At 42.9% G+C, this 20,436-nt stretch overlaps 2 protein-coding genes across 4 annotated transcripts in view; both read right to left on the bottom strand.

The window, feature by feature from the left end:
• Positions 1-19,409, bottom strand: part of LOC118085876 (b(0,+)-type amino acid transporter 1-like) — a 45,998-nt gene extending 26,589 nt beyond the window's left edge. Inside the window, exon 1 of the mRNA XM_060276104.2 lies at positions 19,270-19,409. The gene's annotated coding sequence lies outside the window, so the exon portion shown is untranslated. The remainder of the gene's footprint in view (positions 1-19,269) is intronic.
• On the bottom strand, positions 1,412-19,371 carry SLC7A9 (solute carrier family 7 member 9). Of its 3 annotated transcripts, none has more exons than XM_088671825.1 (14): positions 19,270-19,371; positions 15,545-15,652; positions 13,186-13,333; positions 11,769-12,011; positions 10,620-10,745; positions 9,999-10,098; positions 8,634-8,678; positions 7,513-7,636; positions 7,167-7,270; positions 6,012-6,108; positions 5,142-5,291; positions 3,878-4,052; positions 2,937-3,053; positions 1,412-2,794 (listed from the first exon to the last, which is right to left on the bottom strand). In XM_088671825.1, exons 2-13 carry the CDS (start codon positions 15,635-15,637, stop codon positions 2,983-2,985), a joined length of 1,476 nt encoding a protein of 491 aa, XP_088527951.1. In that variant the 5' UTR covers positions 15,638-15,652; positions 19,270-19,371; the 3' UTR covers positions 1,412-2,794; positions 2,937-2,982. The 3 variants fall into 3 exon arrangements, with proteins under 3 accessions (XP_088527951.1, XP_034972785.1, XP_034972784.1); XM_035116894.3 differs by having other exon boundaries at positions 1,412-2,590; XM_035116893.3 differs by having other exon boundaries at positions 1,412-3,053.
• Positions 19,410-20,436: the final 1,027 nt, after the last annotated feature.

The raw sequence follows: 20,436 nt of genomic DNA, 5'->3' as shown, positions 1-20,436 counted from the left end.
ACCCTGGTGGTTTTAAATCCTGCTCAGTGCTTGGGCTTGTCATCTCCTTTTAGGTTTTGCCCCTAATTTTCCCTTGCCCCCAGTGTTGGGCGCCTGTTTGCCCAAACCTATTCACTCTCGGTTTCAAGTGGCGGGAAGGGCTCCTTGTTTGTGTGCTTTCCTGGCACTGGGTAGTGTTTGCCTGGCCACTTGTTGGCTCCCTTAGACCCTGCTGAGTGTTTGCTGGAATTTGCCTATAGGCTGGATTGAGGCTGTTTGGGGGATGCCATTTTAGCTGGGGTCACGTGGCCGCCCTGTGGCCGCCATCTTGGATCTACCGCATGGTTTTGGTAGCTGTTTTCTCAACCCCCCACCACCACATCCAAGCAGCTGTTTTTGTTGCAATAACTGGTGGCTACAGCTGCTTACTCGTGAGCAAATATCTTGAAATAAGCATTAGGAACCAAGTATACACACACAGGCGCATACAAAAATACACACACACCATTTAGAGAATAAATAAACCCCTTTCCTTCCATATTGTTCGATATATAGCATACACTAATAACAATAATAATAAATTTTTAAAATACCCTTTCTCTACTATTGTTCTCTACATAGCACACACATACACACCATCAGGGGACCAGATTCCTATTGGCTGATTGTTGCAAGGAAACTGGTCAAGTTGTAAAGTTACTGTTAAGTAGCTACCGTATATGCAATTGGATCAGAAGTCTTTGGCTTAAAGTTGGATGTTGCGATAAACCCTTCTTAAGGCCATAATCCTATGCAAGCCATAGGAAAAAGTTCCATTGAGTTCAATGGGGAATACTCCCAGGTAAGTAGATAGAGGATTGCAGCCTTATTCAGGAGCTGTACTCAAGTAGGACCTGCTTCCAGCTAAATGTGTATAGGGCTGCACTGCCAGTGTTTTTCCAAGAGTTTGGTCTTTACAACCTCCAAGACTGATTTTCATTTCTACAAACTGGGTCAAAGAAATTGCAGGGAAGGGGTGTTTAACCCCTTTGTCTCTGGCAATTTTTTGCTGCAAATATGTATCTTCTGTAGGTAAAAGCAGGATGTCAGGGGAGAAATTTGAATTGGGCGGGGGGGGGGGACAAGCTCCTCCTGTTTCTGTTTCTCCTGCCAGTCCACCTATCCAATGTGGGACCCTTGCTGCTCCTTTTATTTTGAAAATTAAGAAACTAGCAGTTTCATCTGCCATGTAAAATTTTGTTTGGTTTTTAGCATAGAACCAGGGGGAACACAGCCCTGCAGTTTCTCAGAACCCTCATACAGGGAGTTCTAATGAAAAGAATAATATGGTGATTGGTGATGGTTTAAGTACTTGGAACTTCATATGAATACTTATGGAAAAAGTTATTTATGCCTGTTAGAAAAGCAATAAAGAACACTCTTAAAACCAACCTTTATGTCTTTGAGTTTTAAGAAACTATTTATTAATTAAATAGAAAATGTAATAAAAATATACCAAAGGCATTTGCAACAAGTCACAAAAAAGTAATGCTTTGACTTTTCAGAGTGCACAAGGGATCTAGAGAAGGCCAGAGGAAGGGAGGGAGAGAGTAATGAGACAACAGCTAAGCACAGCATGGAAAACCTAGCTTGCACATCCCAAACAAACATATTGTGGAACCCTGATCCCAAACCAATGGTTAAGAGGAATGGTGGTAGCCAGATCCAAGATGTAGCTTCATGGATCCAGCCTACACAACCACAGCCCATTTTTACTTTTACTAACTTCCCAAGAGGTAGCTGTGTTAATCTGTAGCAGCAAAGAGGCTTTTGGCACTTTTAAAAGTCTAACATATTCTGTAATAAATCTGCTTGTATTTATTTAATTAAAATATATGTAACCCACTCTAGTCAAGGATTTCAGAGTGGGTACAACAATTAAAACAACAAATCCAACTGCACTGGAGAAAGTGGATAAACATTAAAACATGGGTGATAGTTACTACAAATTAAACCTGAGTAAATAAACAGGTTTTAGCCTGGCACACAAGTTGAAATCTGCCTAGTGGCAACTTTGTTTTGGAGGGGAAGACATTTTGCAAGTAGGGAAATTGGTGTGGCAAAAGTTCTTTAAGGATGTTGTGATAAATCCATTAAATCTTTAAGGTGCTACAAGTCTCCTTGTCTTTCCTTTGGAATTACGGTAGATTAAAAATGTTGCTTAAGCTTCTGTCTTTGCATGCACTCCTTCTCAAAAGATGCAGCTGTGCAGGATACTGAGGTAGAGACATGACAGCAGCAAACCAAGCTGAGGCTCCCTGAGTGCCAAAACAACCTTCCATGGGCAACCAAGGATCTGCCCTTAAGCCTCATGCTGGGAAGACTCTCCCCATCTAATACACAAACCATTGTGCCTGCAAAAAATCTGCTCCAGTGTTGAGATACTTCCCATCATCTGCTCATGTTTCATTGTGTCAAGGCAGAGGCATACTTTGAAAAGTCCAGTGTATTACTTTTCTTGACCTCTTCAACCGCTGGAGTCAATATCATATGGATTATGTCTAGATCACATGTCTTTCTCCCTCCCAGATGTTCACCTGCCATTTCATTTGGGTTTCTACCCTTTATAAATCTGTAAGACATTTAAGAGATGAGATTTCATCTTTGCGCTTCCATGTTTGTTTGCTGGTAGATGGCACTGTAATACTGCATGTTCCGTCCTTTCAGCTTGCTGAGAAAATAATGTGGAAATTCCATACCTGAAATCAAGTCCATGGCCTACAACTCCTCAGGTCTTTCTCCCCATACAGATATTTTCTTAAGATGTTGCAGATCCCTGAATTCAATGTGTTACAAAAACGAATGCATTTTACAGGGGGAAAGAACAGAACGGTGTCTTTTTCAGGACACTTACTGTCTCACAAATGTCCCCTATCCTCAGCATTGAGACCTATAGTTGTGGACATGATGTAGCATACCTGGTGAACCATTTCCAGGATCTAGCCTTTTTAATGATGGAAAAATTCAATGTTGTTCAGGAACGTCTTCTGGTGGAACTACTTCCATAAGCATCTGAAGGTGCATAGTGATGGGCTCTGAAACACAGAAGTTGTTGAGGTCAAAAATGGCCTCATTTGCACTGTTAGTACCATTTCTTTTCCTAGATCATTTCTCCTTTTGCACTTAACCACTTAGAAGCCTCAGTGTTGATTCCACAAGCCAGATTATGGGCTTTACTTTTCCTATAGCCAAATTAACATGGCTTTTGGGAATATTCCAGAAATTACAGTCAAAACAAGTGCTTTATTGTGATGCCTTCCATTTCTTAAGTGTACCAGATGGTGTCTGCAGTGCTGAGCACAGCATGTCAACTTAAAACCAATCTAAACAACATTTCCAGGACATAATGAGCTGTAACCTTTGCTAAGTGTCAGAGTCCACTCGAAAGACCAGTTGCCACAGTCAAAAGGATCTATTTCCTGTGTATTTCCATCAAGTTTCAGTCTTTAAAGAAAAGATGGCTAGTGGTTAGGAAGAAGCAGGCACAGGAACGTCTAAAACTCTATATAGGGAGGCTTAAAAATTGTCTACCCTGAAGGAAGGTGGGAAATTCCAATTGGAATGTTTTTGTAACTGGAAACACTAGCACCCATGTGCCTGCAAAGGGCAAGTGGCCAGTGCAGAAACATGCGTACTGTATGTAATCTCTAGCAAGTGATCTGAGTAGACCACATACCCCATTCCCGAGTTTGTGAGTCTGCTCTATTCACATAATTCCCTCTCTACTGCATCTCATGCACCCCACCTGTTCCTTTTTAAGAAGCTCTTTCCCTTTTGAATCAGAGTTAAAGAGCCACACCCACATTATTTCATCACAAACACCTCTTCCCCCTGGGATGGAAATCAACCAGATACTCACTTGAGACTTTTTGAGCCCAGCTGAATTTGAAGTGGATGAAAAGTACATAAAAGACAAGTCCACTGATAATAAATAGAGCGCAATACAGATATGGCAGCTCAGGTGCAGTGATGATGGGTGCCAGAACCAGCACAATGGAAACAAACATCACAAGGATGGGGATGATAAGAGGTACCTGCAAGACAGAGCGGAGGGGTGGGAATGCAATTGTGTGTGTTGAAGAATCCCAGATTGGAACGACCTAGCAAGGCCAAGGAATATTCTGGCTCAAGATTCTAATGCACTCCATTTTAACAACTTGGCTGTTGCATCAGGAACAGCATACAAATGTTACTTGCCAGGCCAAGAGAAGATCTGGTGGTTTTGGCAAGTCTTGCCACAGCCCAGGCATTCCACATCTTAATTGGCTTCTGCATGCTACCCAAGTCATGCTAGGCTGTTTGGGGCTGGAAGCAGGCATTTTTAAAATGCTAACTATCATGGCCTTACACAGGGCCTGTTTAAAGGACAGCTGTAGTTCAGTTTTCATACACTTTAGGGAAGTGTGAATTGGGCACTGTTTATTTATTGGATGTATTTGGTGTTTGCTACAAAAATGTCTCAAAGTGATTTAGAGTTATGAAAACATACATGATACAAAATTTAAAACACACCCAAAGATAATTGACAAAAAGTACCCATCCTGCAATCACATAAAAATGGCAAATCCTATCCCATCCTACTAAACATTGAATATGGATATCACCATATCCTGACACTCCAGTTAAGAGCCAAATGCCTGGGGAAAGGAACATCTTTGCAAAAATGCCTAAAAGTTGATAATGATGGTGCCAGCTGCATCTCCCTCTAAAATTAGCATTCCACAATTGGGAAACCACCATTGAAAAGGCCTGTTCTCATGTTGCTGTTTATTGAAGGGGGCACACAAAGAAGGCCCTCAGATATTTGTTAGGTATTGAAGTATTGAAGTCATGGGCAACATAAGACTTTATACGTCAAGAGCAGCACTTTGAATTGGGCCAGGGAGCTAACACATCCTATGCACTTGAACCAGTACCAGACCACCCACTCCCAGTCAATTCTGGCCACTGAATTCTGCACTAAGTGCAGTTTCTGAACGCTCTTCAAAGACGGCACTACATAGTGTTGCAATAATCTAACCTAATTTCTTCCCCAACTCTAGCAGTAACAAAATAAGCAGCACAAGAGGAACTGCCAAACCATCCTGAACACTGATGAGAATATCTTCTGGTGGGCTACTTACACGGATAGGCCTTTCAAGATCTTTTCTTGTAAAGCGCATGACAATGAGTCCCAGCACAGTTAGACCATAGAATATCCAAACTGCAAAGCTAAAGTAGTTGATGAGGGTGTTGATGTCTCCGGGAATTATATAAATAATAGCTATTGCACCCTGAAAGCAGAAGAAATGCATTACGGAGAAGGCATTTTTAAAAAACCTGCAGATTTCAGTGTTGGGTTTACAGTAAAGGCCTTTTCATAGAATGGCCAATACTACCAGTAATTGTGGCTATGATAACTCTGTTGGAAAACTAATTCGGATATGCTTGCTTAGTCTCTCCAGTGACTTTAAATTTGCAGCCCTACTGCATGGTTGCTTCATTATAATACAAGGCCTCCATGAAGACCCTTTTGCAAACAGATGGGAAAGCCGTGTGCAATCACAGAGCTTTCGAAAGAGTTTTAATTACAGTGCCAATTTGCTGAGTTGTATTTGTTTTTATTTAAAGATTTAAGATCTTATTTCAAAAGCAGGAGATGAAGGGGAGGGGGCATTATAGAGGTGTATGCAATTGTATTTTCCTCCCTCGCTGTATTACAACCCAGGGCCATCCAATGAAGCTGAATTTCGAGAGACGCAGACAAAAGGGCTTGTTTACACAGCGCATAATTAAAGTGTAGAATTTGGCCTCATGGGAGTTGTGATGGCTGCCAACTTGGACCGGTTGGATATTAGACAAATTAATGGAGGATAAAACCATCATTGACTACTAGTCGTGACGGCTATGCCCTGCTTCCAATAACAGAGAACAATGCTGGACTAGACAGGCCTTTGGTCTGATCCACCCGGGGTCTTATGGTGTTCTTCTGACTCTTCAGAAAACATACTTACATAAAAGATGATAGCAGGCGCCGGAGTTAAGCGCTTAATGCTGATGTAAGAGAGCACCTTTAACATGTGTCCTTCACGACCCGCTACATAAGCAAGCCTGAGAAGGTAAATCATTCTCGTTAGAGAAGCCATTGTGATGGGCTGACCCAGAGCAAAGGGTGACAAGACTCCTGCACTTTTCATATTTTTGGTGTTGCATTTAGAGAGCATTGCAGAATCTGTGTTTACCATGTCATGCAGTAATATGGGCCTATGGAGAGTGTATGAGGAACTAGTTGCAACGGCTGTGGCTTGAGTCCAATGTTAAAAGCATAAGAATCTGGGAAATGGAATGAGATCAGCACTACTGCCACATGCACTGTGACCAACAGGGTATGGGATTTCGCCCATCTGACATACTGCTGTGCTTCCAATAAATGTGAGCGAATGTGCAGGTGTGATGTTGAATTTAAGCTGCTCCCTCCCTCTATACCACCTTTCCTTACACCACCTGCCAGCAACTGAGCAAAGTTTAGTAGCTTGGAAATGTCAATGTGCCCCTGTCTCCTGAGTGCCCCAGGTTACTTTTAATGAGATGATGGTGCAGACATGGGAAGTACTCCTTTACATGATGTATCACCAACACATTGAATTATTTATTCACATAATGATGGGGCAGATTCCACCATGAGTTCCTTGAAAATGATGGGATTAATTCAGAGGGAAATGAAGAATTCAAAGGCACATAGGGTTGCCAGACTCAATAGAGGAGAGGACTTCTGTGCCTTTAATTGCCCTGCTCTCTTTGGAGTCTGGAAACCTTAAAGAGAAACCAGCAGACCCTTTGTTTAATTTCCGTCTGCTGGTTTCTCTTTAAGGTTTCCAGACTCAAAAGACAGCAGGGCAATTAAAGGCACAGAAGTCCTGTCCTCTATTGAGTCTGGCAACCCTAGAGGCACATGTACTTCTAATTTGCAGATGATTGGGGCAGCTGCCTCCAACCTGACCTTGCTTTTAAGTGTCACCTGAGCATTTGCCTGTTGACAATTGTGATGCTCTTAACGGCAGGTCCATATAAGTGCAGAGGTCTTGCATTCTGGGTTCTGAGCTGAGTGCACATAAGTCAACTTTAACCTAGGGCACACTGGAATTCCACATCAGAAAGTTTTGTTTTACCTGCCAGCAGTAAAGCAAGTCCCATTGGCTGCCCCGATGGTAGAAAAAGCCACAAAAAGAGGGACTATCCAGGAAGCAGGATAAAGAACCCTGTCTCCAAATGTCTGTGATGGAAGGAATTGAAATAATGCACATCTTTAAAACATAGAGGTCAACCAACTCAGCACATGAAGATACAGCAGTAATGAAAGATACTTAATAAATAGCTTGCACAACTTTTTAGAGAAGCAAATTTTCCCTTGTGTAACTTAAACCACTTTCACTCTTGTTCTGCCGTTTGTATCAATCCATCCTCTTGTGAATTGCACAGAGGTGAAAAACAACACATTTTTGTACTTCAACTCACCACAGCAACAGCTTGAGACTGCAGAAGTTCTGTTGATGTCATAACCGTGAAATAGGATATATTGATCAGAACGTAACAAACTGTGACCAGAGGGATTCCAATAACAATAGAGAGTGGTAGATTTCTAGATAATATAAAGAGATATGCTATCAGTTACACATCCAAGCTTTTACGCAATTAAAGGAATATTAGTTGATTTACCACGTAGGTTTCTGCATAAATTTGCATCTGAACAGTTCTAAAGGGGGAAATTATCAATTTTTAAATAATGAGCACTGTCTCTTATTTGAGTGACTATAACACATCTTCTAAGTCAAGACAACACCTGCCACCCTATGGTCCTGCTTAACACCCCCACCCCAACTTCCAGGAATGATATTTGCATTGAGAACATAAGAACATAAGATGAGTGGACACACAAGCAGAACCAGAGGAGGAGCTTCCTTCTCAATGCAAATAGCAGCTTGGGTGGGAGGGTAAGCAGGACACAGCAGTGGGGGAGGGAAGAGGATTAAGGGGAGGAAGCACCAGCCCCCGCCCCCATGGATGCTGTTCATTAACATTATAAAATACATGTATATTAATTGCATCTGTACATTGAATGCTACACCTAGTTTGGCTCTAAACAGTTATGTATTACGACCCTAAAATTTCACTGTGGTGGTGTTGGATGCAGGGCCAGCTCTACCAATAGGCAAAGTGAGGCAATTGCCTTGGGTGGCAGATGCTGGTGGCCAGAGGCAGTTCCTCCTGTGTTCCCAGACTTTTTCCTCCTGGTGGAAGATAGAGCTGGGTGTGCTGCACAGCCTCTCCCATCAAAACTAGCTTTCTGCCCGCGGGTGAAGGGCACTGTCAGACTAAAACAGCTAGACTAGTCAGCTTCCGCAGATGGCAACCATTCTTGCCCTTTGCCTCAGGCAACAAAATGACTTGGAACAGACATACCGTACTTTTCTGCGTATAAGACTAGGTTTTTTTTTACTTTAAAATAAGGTTAGAAATCTGGGGGCATCTTACACACGGATAGTGCATATGCCCATTTTCTAAATTTGGGGTCCCCAAAAGTAGGGGGGTGTCTTATACATGGGGGCATCTATCAGCTGATGCACCATTTTTCTTACCTATAAGGATCTTTAAGTTCTTCTGTGATATAATTGAGTTGATTCCTGGAAGGGGGGGAGGGGGGAGAAGTACCAAAATGTTACTTTGCATCCTGCACATTCTTGGGGAAAAACCCCCTTGAACCCAGTGGAATTTAATTTCCAAATAAAAAAGGTATGGGATTTAAGTCTTGATGTCAATACATATTTTTTCTGAAATTAAAATTCCCTTTCAACCAACAACATATGTATGAGACATTTCACAGAGTCCTATTTTGATTTGTGTTCTGCATTTTGCACAGAGGCAAGTGCCCAATATGGCTTTCAACAGTGATAGCAAGTACCAATAAACCATCAGCAATATATGCACCTGTTCTGTGCAACAACAACAACAACAAAAATCCCTTACACATGAAAACATACATTAGATCAGCCTTTGGCAGCCTGATGCCCTGCATGCAGCTATCCTGGAGAAAAGGAAAAGCTTCTCAATTAGGTTTCTCTCTGGCATGCTATTTTCTATGTGCAGAGGTCTATTTTGGGGATTGAGTATGAAGGATCTGCCATCTGAAATACTACAGCCCAGACACAGCCTTACCACTTCAGGAAATAATATGCCCTTAACAAATATGAGCCCTTCTTCATTTTATAATACTTGGAATCCATTCACCTCCCATATGAAAAGCAACCATCAATGAAGACAACACACACACACACACACACACACACACACAGACCTACGGAAACATCTGGAGGGACCTACTGGATTAGTGATTTTATTATGCATATGAACTGGCTCTAAGTAGTGGTTCTAACCTTAAGATGCTGTTAACTCCTTTTTCTAACGACCTAAGACTAGCTGATAGTGTTGGTGCCTTAAAAAGCCGTCTCACCTATTGGCCACCACTGCATCATGTGGTAGCAAGTTCCACAAGTTAATGGTCTGCTTAGCTCTCCCCCACAAAAGTGGGTGGGCTCTGTCCCCATTCATGACTACCAGGAAGTCACCATAGGTTTAGAACAGGGGTCAGCAAACTTTTTCAGCAGGGGGCCAGTCCACTGTCCCTCAGACCTTGTGGGGGGCCGGAATATATTTTAAAAAATAAAATGAACGAATTCCTAAACCCCACAAATAACTCAGAGATGCATTTTAAATAAAAGGACACATTCTACTCATGTAAAAACATGCTGATTCCCGGACCGTCCGCGGGCCGGATTTAGAAGGCAACTGGGCCTGATCCGTCCCCGGGGCCTTAGTTTGGGACCCCTGGTTTAGAATAAGTATTCCCCACCCTACACTATTTCCAGGTGTGATTCTTCAGCAAGACTTCAGGTGCATGAACTGCTATACTCTAACAGCTAAGGACAATCATAAAATTATATTACCATCCATCATAGGCCCAGAGTCCATTATAAAATGCAAGACAAATGGCGCCCACAGAAAGCGGGGGACCATCAAACGAATTGTTGAAGTTCTTTGTATTTCCTGGGGAAGGGAAAGTGAAATGCATCATTTCTTGCAGCTGAGGAACTTGGCTCAGAGTCCATGAAAACTCCCCCCCCCCCCGATAAATCTATTTGCCTAATAAGAGTGACATTGATCACTCACCACCCAACTGACCCTCCTCAACCCCTTCCCCATTTTTATGGTCCCCTCACCGCTGAGCATTTCCTATCAGAAGAAGGGCACTTGCCCATAGATTATTTTGTGACAGATGTTAAAACATATTGAAATGGAATGTGACTTTTTAGAAACCTGAGATTTATCTTTAATGTATGTCATGAACAGCTTTTAATTTATTTACATGGAAGGTGATATTAAAAATATCAACAAACAGGTTCCTACCCACCCCCCAAAAAGTAAGCAAAACCAACACAAAGCAGTTGTATCAATCCCAGTCAACTGCTGCAGATACACGATATAGATGATTGATAGATAGATAGATAGATAGATAGATAGATAGATAGATAGATAGATACTGCAACTAAGACTTCAACATAACATACCTTGGGCCAGAAGAACAATCCCACTGACAATGATAATTATGACAATCACCATTTTAGCCGCAGTGAAAAAGTTTTGCACGTAGCTCGCCCACTTCACACTCAGGGCATTTACCAGAGTAATTGTAACTAAGAGAAAGGAAATGGTGGAAGGTTCACAAGAAATGTCATAAATCAGACACCTCAATGAATAAGCTTCTGTATCCCTTGCCTTCCCAGTTTCATTTTCCTGTCACTCAGAGTAGCCAATAATGGGCAAGATGGACAAATAATCTGACCAGCTGCGTGGTAGCTTCATATGTTCCTCTGCATACAAATTGTGCAAACCACTTCACTCATCATGTGCACTCTTTACAGGTAAGGTAAAGGACCCCTGAATGGTTAAGACCAGTCAAAGGCAAATATGGGCTGCAGCACTCATCTCACTTTCAGGCTGAGGGAACCAGTGTTTGTCCAGAGACAGCTTTTCCAGGTCATGTGGCCAGCCTGGCTAAACAGCTTATGGCGCAACAGGACACCGTGATGGAAACGAGAGCACACAGAAACGCCATTTACCTTCCTGCCACAGCAGTACCTATTTATCTACTTGCACTGGGGTGCTGGTATGCTTTCGAACTGCTACGTTGGCAGGAACCATATATAAGATGGGTTAGTGGTACCTCTAGTTAGGAACTTAATTCGTTCCGGAGGTCCATTCTTAACCTGAAACTGTTCTTAACTAGAGGCGTGCTTCTGCTAATGGGGCCTCTTGCTGCAGCTGTGCCGCTGGCACACGATTTCCATTCTCATCCTGGGGCAAAGTTCTCAACTCGAGGTAACTCCTCTAGGTTAGCGGAGTTTGTAAGCTGAAGCGTTTGTAACCTGAGGCATTTTTAACTCAAGGTACAGTACCACTATATTCCCAAGTTCCCAAAAGGGATAGGGGAGTTTGACCAAGGCTTCACATGGGCTCATGGCAGAGGAGAAATTTGAACCAGGGACCTGTGATACCTAGCAGAGTCTCTTTGCTTCTGCAGCTGCTGTGCAACAGAAATTTGCACCGGTGTAAAAGGAAGCCTATTCCTAGCTGTTATCTCTGTATGCATTTGGTTTAGGTCATTAACTCACCCTTCCAGCTACCTTTGTCTTCCCGATCAAAAGCCAAATACTCACCAAGGGCTGCTGTTGCCAGACACTTGATGACAACTGTGGGGGGGTCACAACCCGGATAAAACGGAGCCGCTGTGTACTCAGCAAAGCTGAGGCAAATGATGGCAAAGGAACTGGGCTTGATGACGATGAGACTTGCCCAGGAAAACAAATATGCAGGGATTGGGCCAAAGGCTTCCATGAGGTACGGATATTCTCCTCCTGATTTTGTTATCATTGTGCCAAGTTCAGCAAAACACAGTGCCCCTAAAGAAAGAAGTGGGAGTTTTCAAAATAACCTTCCTCTACCACCACCACTGCCACAATCACCCATCTCCATTTCAATATGGCTTCTAGAGGGCTCTATATGCACCTGGTCCTTCTAGCCTGTTTCAAGCCACCAGGGCTTGTTCCTTGTTCCTATTAAGTGCATAATTTTGTTATGGTATGTGGAACTAGTCAACATTTCTCTCACCCAATGAATGCTTCTGTTGTGAGAAGCTCATCTGGTCCCAAACCAACTATAATTTTGAGTTGCTGGAGAAATGCTTTTTCCCCCTTCCCCCCACAAGCACAATTGATTATTTTCAATTATAAACACTGCGCTTGTCTTTTAGACAGTCCATGACATCATCAGCGGGTGCCTTGGGACTCAGGGAGCATCGATAAAAGAAAAGCCAGTGACAAGAAAAGTTATTTTTAGAGTCAGTTATCACATATTTATTATGTTTATATTTATCTCGCATTCATCCTTTCCATTTTCTTCAATACATGCAAAAACCCTATGAGGTAAGTCAGGCTAAGAGATGGTGATCAGTCCAAGATTACACAGAGAACTTCATGGACGAGTGGAAATTTGAACCTTGAACACCCCCAGTCAAGTATAACCACCACAACATGCTAGCATATGGTTGTCATATACTAAACAAAGATCACTCAGTTTTTCATCACATGGTGATTTACAAGAGAGGCCAGATGAACAAAAGGAACCTGTACAGCTTCAAAATACAGTGGTACCTTGGTTCTCAAGCTTAATCCGTACCAGGAGTCCGTTCGACTCCCAACACCGTTCAAAAACCAAGCACGGCTTCCGATTGGCTGCAGGAGCTTCCTGCACTCAAGCGGAAGCTGTGTCGGATGTTCGGCTTCTGAAAAATGTTCGCAAACCGGAACACTTACTTCCGGGTTTGCGGTGTCCGGGCCGTTTTGTTCAGCAACTAAGCTGTTTGAGAACCAAGGTACCACTGTAATTATAACGTGTTAGCATTTCCCCCAAACAAATTGTTCACCTATATCTTATATGCTAATTTCAAATGCAAAACTAGCAAATGCAAATCCATCGTTGAAGGGCTAAACAAAATAACACATAGCAAGGAGTTTGTAATAAACTGGGAGCGGGGGGGGGGGGGAGAATAAGTTGGAAAGAGCAGTAGCGATTTACCTAACGTAGCAAGCACTCCACAGGCTGCCCAGATGACTAAGCAGGGCCCAACTGCTCCAACGTTAGCCAGAACGGACTTTGGAGAAACAAAGATCCCTGAACCAATCACTGTCCCAACAATGACACAGATTCCACTGAGAAGGCCCACCTGGGAAAAGAAATTGAGGTTAGGTGAATTCAACAGGAGTGTTAATTCAATCTTCTATAGGAAGAATAATGAGGGTGGAGATGGATGGGGGACAGGAACACTGAAGCAGATGTTAACCCAAGAATATGTCAGGAAGGGTCCACTCTTATTGCAGAAACACTGCTTTAAACAACAGGTACTGCCATGTATCTTAAAGGTAAGGTAAAGGGAACCCTGACAGTTAAGTCCAGTCGCGAACGACTCTGGGGTTGGGGCGCTCATCTCGCTTTACAGGTCGAGAGAGCCGGCGTTTGTCCACAGACAGTTTTTCCAGGTCATGTGGCCAGCATGACTAAGCCGCTTCTGGCGCAATGGAACACCAAAACCAGAGCAGTGCACGGAAACCTTCCTGCTGGAGCGGTACCTATTAATCTACTTGCACTTTTTGGCATGCTTTCAAACTGCTAGGTTGGCAGGAGCTGGAACCGAGCAATGGGAGCTCACCCCGTTGCGGGGGTTTGAACTGCCGACCTTCGGATCGGCAAGCCCAAGGCTCAGTGGTTTAGACCACAGCGCCACCCATATCCCGCCATGTATCTTAGGGGGAGCTTATTTTCCCAACACAGACACCTGTAGTTTATTATTATTATTATTATTATTAATTGTACTTCTTGTACTTCTTAGTCACTTTTTAAATTAAAAGTGAAGTCAAAGCGACTTGGAATATAACACAATAATTAAAATCAACATAAAACTAAAATGAAATAAAGACTAAAAACTTTCAGAAGCCTGAGGTCAGAGTTAAGGTCTGTTCTGGGAATGACCTTGGCAAACTGCTTTAGGAGCCTTTTTCAGCTTGGAAGTGGGGTGAAAATGTTTACACACACACACACACACACACACACACACACACACACACATTACTTGTTGCCTTGGCAAGGGTAACAAGAATGTGGAGGAATAAGCGCTCAGTATTGACCATGACCATTTCTTCATATTTGGTGCCAAGGAAATAGTCTAGCCAAGGGGAAAAGTAATGAGTGTGAGGGGAGCGCAAACAGGGTCTGCTGTGCTGAGACTTTCAGCGCCATTAACAGGTGAGGTGACACCAGGAACAACTTGTAGTACAATGCAAACATTAACCAGACATTCTGGAAAAAGAGGCTTTCCTTTTGTACTTCACTGAGCTTCGTGATTATCCCCCCATTTAGCAAACAACACTCTACTAATTAACTCAGGTGTTGACATCACAGAGCATTTTACTTCCCCACTTGGGACATTGAAGCTGGACCTAAGTATACTACTCTGTTTTTACAACAGGGCATGTACCAAGTGCAATTGTGCCTCCTCTTGAGAGCGAGGATGTGTTTATGGACGAAATTCTAAGTGTGGATGGGCAAATCTGTCAAATTTAGTTTCTCCCCCAGTTTCTCATTTTTCCAGAATTAAATTCAGTTCTCCTTTACTACAGCAGCAAAAACAACGTACGAGGCAGCCGTTGCGAGTTACCAGTCTTTGCAGCCACAGCAAGTGCCATCATTCTCCAGCAGTTTGACTTCAACCCCAGAAGCACACCGGCATTGTCTCTCCAGACAGACGGATGCCAACCATGCACACTTCCCCCCAGTTTACACAATTTTGCAAACATTTGGTACCAGTATGAGAACCGAAATGCAAAATTCAGAGAAGTGTGAATTTTGAAGGATAACTGGTTCTATTCATGTCCTGGTTTGGGAACTGAGAATTAGGTAGGTCTGCATTCAAATGAAAGCTGGCCAAATTTCTACCTCATTCCTAATTCTAAGCCTATTTAGGCTCAGGGCAAAACAGCTAATTCCCATGTTTTGCACGGTGCACATTTTGCCGCAAATAAAATCCATTAAGGAGCTAAGCATACTTAAAACACATTTCTTTCATTGCTTTCAAAAATGCTGACTGTATTGTAGTGCCTCGAAGTGAATGCCATAAGCCAGGAATGGGGAATCAGATGTTCCTGGACTTCATTTCCCATCAGGCCCAACCAGCATAGCTGGAAATTGGGGGCCAATAACCTCTGAAGGGTCACAAGCTCCCCATTCCTGCCATAAACTATGCAGACCTATAAGCATCATGGGGCAGGTATCAGCCATAGGAGAGACACAATTTGGTTGAGGCCACCTGGCGCTATTCACTACCTCTGGGAGGTTAAGAACTTCTAGGGCTGTTTCCAATATAATATATTACAAGTCTTGCCTCTTTCTGTAGATTCATAGATTTGCTTTTCTTGATGGGCGTTTCATCAGGTTCTTGATTTGAACTTCGTTTTCTGATGCCTTCTTCATCCATTTTGCTTACTTGATGCTGATTAAAATTAATTATTAATTATTAAATTAGTGAATCCTGCAACCAGCACAAAGTAAACTATGATTATATTATTCAAAAGTCTGTTTACCTTTTGACTTCAAAAAAGCAACAGGGGACCCATAGCGCTCTTACATAGTTAATTCAAAGTAATGGTGGGATGTGCTAACTCACTCCAAGTTGGCTTTGTAATGTTATAGCATAATCAAATCTAAGTGTGGGACACTGTGATATCACCTCACTGGTCCTATGATCCCTGATTATCTAGATCACCTGTTTTTAATGCCTGCCAAGAGGGTGAACCAGTTATCTTTCGCTTCCACACTTACCTGTTATGGCTGATCCATTTAACTACTCTGGAATTTTGGTAATAATCAGTATTCAACTTAAGAGGTACAAATGCCAATGCCTTGGAGCACTCAATTTTTGGAAACGACAGTTTGCCATTTTCATGACGATTAGGAGAAATGTATGAGTAATATAAAGGTGGCTTATCTGCCTTGATGGGAGCTCAAAGGTTGAAAATGAATTTGCTGTACAAAACACGATTTGATAACTTATTATCAGATGGTTTGTTGGCCACCAGTGATCAGATGACTTTGTTATCAGTTTGCTCATTTTATATTGCAAACTTTATAGCTGGTTTGATGGTTTAACATAGCTATTTGGTTTCTGCAAGTCTATAATGTGTTTCCTTGTTTTGCACTTGCAAAAGGAGAAATGGACATAATAAACCCATTATGTGTTCTGAGGTCTTCCTCTCTTTGAATATATCTCCCTGTATAACAAAATAGGGCAGATGGAAGCGGTTTGAAGCACAGGGCCAGTGGGAGGAACAGACACATGTCTGTGTAAGATTTTTAGGCTTTTAGTGATGATGGGGGGCAGAAAGGAGGAATTGAGGAGGGGATGTGGTGGGAAAGTGGCTGGATTTAACAAGGGCATCTGCAGGACTGAGGAGGAGCAGCAAGAGGAAAGAAGGACGTTAATCTATGGCCTTGTAAAGCAGAATGATTATTGTCCCTTTTCTTTTCCTATTATTCTTTTCCCATTAGGTTATGTACTTTGTGTTTTATGCTGTAAATCTCTGTGATCTCTTGATGAAGGGCCACAAATGAATGAATGAATGAATGGTTTATCCTGGAGAAGAGAAGACCAAGGTTAAACTAGCAAGCCAGAGCAAAATAAAAAAATTCCTTCAGTAGCACCTTAAAGACCAACTAAGTTTTTATTTTGGTATGAGCTTTCGTGTGCATGCACACTTCTTCAGAACATGCACACGAAAGCTCATACCAAAATAAAAACTTAGTTGGTCTTTAAGGTGCTACTGAAGGATTTTTTTTATTTTGCTTCGACTCAGACCAACATGGCTCCCTACCTGTAACTAGCAAGCCAGAGGTTAAACTAACCCCTTTCCAGCCCGGGAGGAGCATTCGCACGACACACCAATACACTGCAGCCGACACACTAACGTGTCACGTGATACACAGTTTGGAAAGCTCTGCGCTAGAATATAACACAGAGGAGGAGCACAACACATTAAACTGACGGGGGAGAGGGCAGGGTTGTGGTCGCACACAGGCAGTCACAATGCAGGACGTGAGCAGCCAGTTCTCAAAACAAGAAAGGTGGCTGTTTTGCAGGAACTGGGGGCATTTGCAGGGCTTCTCTCACCTCTTCCTTGCTTATTTTTGGGAACCGTCATCACAAAGAGAACGTGGCCTGTGGTCTGAGCTATCATCATGATTTGAGAAAAAATCCTTGGGAAGAAAGGTGGCCTCAGTGATGATGCCTTTTGCCTGGGCTTTTAAAAAAAAATCTGAATAGAGAGGGAGGGAGGGAAGGAGGGAGGGAGGCCTGCCTTTGGATAAGGATAGGAAAGGCAGGGGGAATTGTTGCTGCACATCCCTGGCTCTCTCCTCCAGTTGGTGTTGCTTCCTTCCCTGGGACTCAGCTAGACTAAAGTTATTGAATATAGTATATTGAATACAGTACAGTATGTGTATGTATATGTATATGTGTATGTGTATATATATATATATATATATATATATATATATATATATATATATATATAGGGGGCTGCCAACTCCCCTGTGGCATTTGAAAGTGCAGTCCTAAAAATGTCCACTCAGAAGCAACTCCTGTTGCATCCAGTGGGACAGGTAAATTAAATTAGGATTGCAGGCGGTGTGGTGCATTGGTTAGAGCAGTGCTTGCCACTATGCACTGATGGCAAGCGTGCAAGAGCGGGCGTGGCCATTGCACACCTGGGCACACCTTCACACTTTCCCTTCATGGCCAGTGCTTAGGCTGGAAGGAAGTCTTAGTTTTCTTTAAGCCCAATTGGCGGCAGAGGGGTGATCTTCTTATAAAGTCCAGCTGGGGTGGCAAGCAGGGCAGTTCCCTCCCTCCTACAATGATTTTAAGGAAGCTAAGGAACATCACTCACCCCAGAAAAAACAATGAATACAACACACTATTAGGATTTGGTGGGGGAAGTCTTCTAATGGAGTCAACAGAAGGCTCTCCCACCCCAAGTCTAATTGCAGTGGGAGAGCCTTCTATGGACTCCATTGGAGTAAATAAACCACACCCCTCATAGGCTGAGAAGACCGGGGTCCAAATCCACACCCAGCTATGAAGTTCCCTGGTTGACCTTGGGCAAGTTCCTAATTCACACACTAATCTTCCTCACAGGGGTTGTGTGGGGAGGAAGTAGGGACTGTGAGGGTCACGTATGTCACCTTAAGCTACTTGGAAGGAAGGTTAGATGTAAAAAACAAAGCAAACTGGGGAATTGTGGTTTAATCTTATAGACTATAAACCAGGATCAGAAGCAAGAGTGCTGTGCCTGAATTGTTTTGAACAGTAAATGAAGAAAGAACAGAACACTTGGCTGCCCTCTATGGATACACCGAGCAAATCAGTGACAGTTCTAGCAAGTCTATTCCAAATACACAAGAATCTACGGCAAATATTCATGCAAGTCTCTCTCTCTACATATATATAAGCTTCTAGGAGAATTTGGCACACTATTTCAGAAATTATTAAGGCAACCAACCCTGAGGACGGTATTATCTCCATATTGCGAATATGGGAGCCTGGAGGCTGAGATAAGACCACATCTGGTATGTTCATAGGATTGAGATTTGAAACAGGCACTCCCAGATTCACAGCAAGTCACTAGCATGCATGCATTTTTAAGCACACTATGCTATAGACATTACAAGGCGAGAGAACCGCATTTCAAAATTCCAAGGAGTGCAGAGGTATTGAATTTCAGTTTGCATGTTGTTCCAGAAAGCTCAAACTAAGCAGGTTCATTTTTAAACGCAGACCGAATCGATTTCCTCCCCCATCCTCCTTCCCAATGAAGTGTGCATGGGATTTCAGGCTTAGATTTCCATGGATGCTCTGAACTGTACAGACAAATTTCACTGGCAAAGTTCCACACCAGTTGTTAACTGTTTTTCACTTAGGAGACATTTCACCTGGAAGGAAAGCATGTCAACATCAATAACATCCCATAAATTTGCTGGAGTCAGGGGCAACTCTCATAATTATCCCTGTGGATCTTTTCACATTTTCAGTCTGGAAGCGAGAGTGGCACTCACCGTGTTTGGCGTAGCTCTTGAGTCATCAAAACACCTTCCTTCACTTATCTCCTCCTTCAGCAGACAATGCCCACGACTGGAAAGCAGAACGCTGGGAAACAGCAGTCACTTAAGTACAGAGGTTATAAACAAAGGTAATGATTAAACTAGAAAGCTTCCAAGAAGCATTAAGAGCCCAATTAATTTATCGGCAAAAAAAAAGTTGTGTTTTTGGTTCCATTTTGATTGCCCCCCCCCCGCGTCTTGCAGTTTGCACAACCATCAAAATATTTGACACTGCAGCACTCACGGACCAAGGCGCCAGCAAATTGCAGGTTGCAGTGATTTTATAAAACATCAAGGTCTTCCTGCACGATTAAAAAGCAAAACCCAAACCCACTGAACTTGGGGAAGGGATCGTATGGCATTTCCCAAGAGTACAGCTGCTGCTCAGGGCAGACAGTGGCTTCTCAGAGACTTTGAGGCAGTATTGGAGAGTGGTCATTATCCGCATGGTACGCATTTGCCCAGGGCAGCCCCAAGACATTGTGCTGCCCAGAGGGAAGGACAACATAGCACAAAGGAACTGGATGAACTGGCAACCGGATTTTATTTCAGCCCTGGCAATGAGACAGCCTCCTCCTCCACCACCCTTCAGGGCAGCAGGCTGGCTTAACAAGGCAGGATGTCCAGGACACAGAGCTCTGTCCTCCGACACCTTGAGTCTGCCCTCTGTCTCCCAACACTGTCTCCCATCAGGTGGCTGCCGCATTATATCTGCTGGTAGGGCCTTTTTTGCACGTTCCTCCTGCATTTCATAGCTATTTGGCCCCGTTTACTATTTACTACACACACACTTTCCTTAACAAACAGTCCCTCACCTGCCGGCAGAAGAAAAAGGAGCTTGTGGCTGGGTATGGAGAACTAGTTTGGGCAGAATCAATCTGTTTTGGTGTGATTGCCTTGGGTGTGTGTGAGGTTGGCCCTTGGGAACATTTATTCTCCTCCGCCAATGGGATCAGGATATAATTTGAGACGAAATCTATATATTCAAAGTGAAGTGCATGGAACGGATGCCAATATATTACAATACTTTCCTTGCATTGTTGTAGTTTGTTTTTTCCTTAATTATTCCTTCACTATTCTTAGGGTTCAAACACACCTGGCAATGTTAGTCCTATGGCATAG

This window comes from Zootoca vivipara, chromosome 6, assembly GCF_965207765.1.
Source record: "Zootoca vivipara chromosome 6, rZooViv2.hap1.1, whole genome shotgun sequence".
Classification (NCBI taxonomy): domain Eukaryota; kingdom Metazoa; phylum Chordata; class Lepidosauria; order Squamata; family Lacertidae; genus Zootoca; species Zootoca vivipara.
This window is presented reverse-complemented; position numbering and strand designations above follow the sequence as displayed.